General features: G+C 40.9%; 1 protein-coding gene across 1 annotated transcript in view; it reads left to right on the forward strand.

Moving 5' to 3' along the window:
- Positions 1–2491, forward strand: part of LOC107101595 (NT-3 growth factor receptor-like) — a 30113-nt gene extending 27622 nt beyond the window's left edge. The window contains exons 15-16 of the mRNA XM_015400578.1: positions 1539–1697; positions 1855–2491. Of these exons, the coding sequence (XP_015256064.1) occupies positions 1539–1697; positions 1855–2040 (345 nt within the window). The 3' untranslated portion in view covers positions 2041–2491. The remainder of the gene's footprint in view (positions 1–1538; positions 1698–1854) is intronic.
- The last annotated feature ends 233 nt before the right edge of the window (positions 2492–2724 follow it).

A 2724-nucleotide genomic window follows, 5' to 3' on the forward strand; every position in this document is an offset into this window, starting at 1 on the left:
CTGATAAGTCAGTAATTTCCTTTGGGTGGGATTAAATTGATCTATGATAATAAAGTAAAAAATCTTGGTTTCGTTTTTGATCAGGACCTGTATTTTAAATCCCATATCAAAGAGGTTTCTAGAATTCCCTTCTTTCATCTGCGGAATATTGCAAAAATGAGAAATCTCGCGCACCTTGCTCTTCTAGCTGCTCCATTTTCACCAGTCGTTTTCATCAATGGCGGTCAGACAAACAAAACAAGCCGGTAAGGAACCAAACAGGAAATATGCATAATGTACAGCGGATGGAGATTTGACCAATCAGAGGCCTCCTATCTGCGGCACTGTCTACAGTCACGTACAGTTTTCGAGAGGTGCAGCAGAGTGTCTGTGGAAGGGGCGGGGCATATCTTTGTTCACTGCGACTCACGAGCAGACCACCTGGTTTCTGAGTATAAATTAGCTTAAGTAGTTCCTGAGTTTAGTACTTGAATAAACAGATACTGGACGAAGTTTATCAGTGATGTGTACTTTGACTTTTATTAAGGCTTTAGTTCGTGACTCATCATACTGTGCTGCAGTAAAAATAATCAAACTGTTAAATGACTGATAGCCATGTGAGCACACTTTATCAGGTCTCCTAAGGATCTTAGGGCCCTATCACCTTGCTGATCAAGCCACCGTATGCCTGATGTCACAGAATCTCCTAAAACGCTTACGCATACGCTGAACTTTCTATGTATTTTTTTGCTGTATACATAGAGTATTTCTACCGAGTCCAAAACTTCTGTCCAATGACAGCCTAACCTCTGCATATGATACGATGCATAAGCATCATTTTATGGGCATCAGTTAAAGCTGCTCCCCTGATGCTGCCCGCCCACAAAAAAAAAAGAAAAAGAAAGAAAGAAGGTTTTTGGTGGCAGCAGATTGAGCGTCATGTTTGCTAGGAAGTTTGTTGGTGGTCAGCGCTCCTCTGGAACACGTCAGATATGTTGATATGCGTTGGAGAGAAGTTCTTGATAATTTACGCAGAAGTTATGCACAAGTTAATCAGAGGTTTAGGATAAGCTAGACGCCACGACTGATGAGGAACTGACACTAAACGGATTTCGACCATCAGAGAACTGACCTGGAACTGACGGCCCATAGATGGCAGATGCTGGCAATTTTGCCAAGGTGTGCCGGCATGTTTCAGGTTGCTTCAGCACACCCATAACTTATCCAACTTATGCCAGTGTTTTTGCCACCGTTTTTCTACGGCAGCCAATACGCTGGTGAAGGTGTGACAGCGGCTTTATAAAGTTGAGTTTCAGGACCAAAGCTGCACGGCGGGAGCGTGTCGATATGAAAGGTTTCAATTAAGAGAAAATGACCAGAAAAAGTAAAACCAGATGAGGTGCAGAGATCAGAGACAAACCAGAACAAACCTTGGGGTTGGAACTACAAACATCTGTTTTTTTTAAAGTCAGCTGTAATCTCTGACAGCTCCGATCAAACACGCCTGGGTTTATTGATTTTACGTTGATGATTGATGTTGATTCCTGTTTGCTGTGCAGGTTGGAGGTCACACCATGCTCCCTATTCGTTGGATGCCCCCAGAGAGCATCATGTACAGGAAGTTCAGCACAGAGAGTGATGTGTGGAGCTTTGGAGTTATTCTCTGGGAGATCTTCACCTACGGCAAACAGCCATGGTTTCAGCTCGCCAACAATGAGGTACAAGACACACGTTTCTATTGGCTGCAGTGTAAAATAAATGGGTTCATCCACTTTTTGTCTTACGAGTCATTGCTCATATTTGACTATGTCTGACACAGGATGTTTCTCTTCAGTATTTATCTCTTTTTTCGCCTCATTTTTTGTTTTTTTCCAGGTTATTGAATGCATTACTCAGGGCAGAGTCCTGGAACGCCCAAGAATCTGTCCTAAGGAAGTCTATGATATCATGTTGGGCTGCTGGCAGCGGGAGCCACAGCAGCGCCTCATCATTAAAGACATTCAAAACAAGCTTCAGGCACTGATGAAATCCACACCCGTGTATCTGGATATACTGGGATAAGAACTGATACCGATGTGAAGGAACAGGACGCAGACCTCCTTCAAACCAGAGACCCATCCACGCTGCGTTTAAGTTTGATGGAGGCGATGAAACAAACTAACTTAGGCCGAGAACTGGTCACACTGACCCATAACCTTGATCTGGCATATTTTTTCACGTCATTCATAACTAAGAAAGTTGTCAAACTGGAGGTAAACTTGTGAACTATGTTTGTCCTAGACTGGAATTTTTTTTTTTTTTTAGTAATTCAATCCACATGTACAGATTACTGCAGCACTGATTTTTCAGTTCGGACCTACGGTAGACATTTCAGTAGTTTGGTCATTGTTTGTCATAGAAGTCACTGTGTGCTTAAGTGTGAATCAGAATTCATTTGACCAATCATTGTTTTATTCACTACTTAATATTAAGGTATTTTGTCCTTTCACATACATATAATAAAAAGAATACATGCAGAAAAATAAACCGAGGTTCATCTCTGGTGTTGTCAGAAAATGTCTCATAATAAAAAACATATCTTTTCTGCTGAAGCAGATTTAAACATATCATTTAAAAATTTTAGAAATTAGAACTTTTTACCCGACCAAAGGCCACGTTATTAATTTATTACTGCTGATAGTATCATATATATCAGCCAATCATATATCAATTCAATTCAGTTTATTTATATAGCGCCAATTCACA

This window comes from Cyprinodon variegatus, unplaced genomic scaffold (genome assembly GCF_000732505.1).
Source record: "Cyprinodon variegatus isolate N-32 unplaced genomic scaffold, C_variegatus-1.0 Scaffold1119, whole genome shotgun sequence".
Taxonomy (NCBI): Eukaryota; Metazoa; Chordata; class Actinopteri; order Cyprinodontiformes; family Cyprinodontidae; genus Cyprinodon; species Cyprinodon variegatus.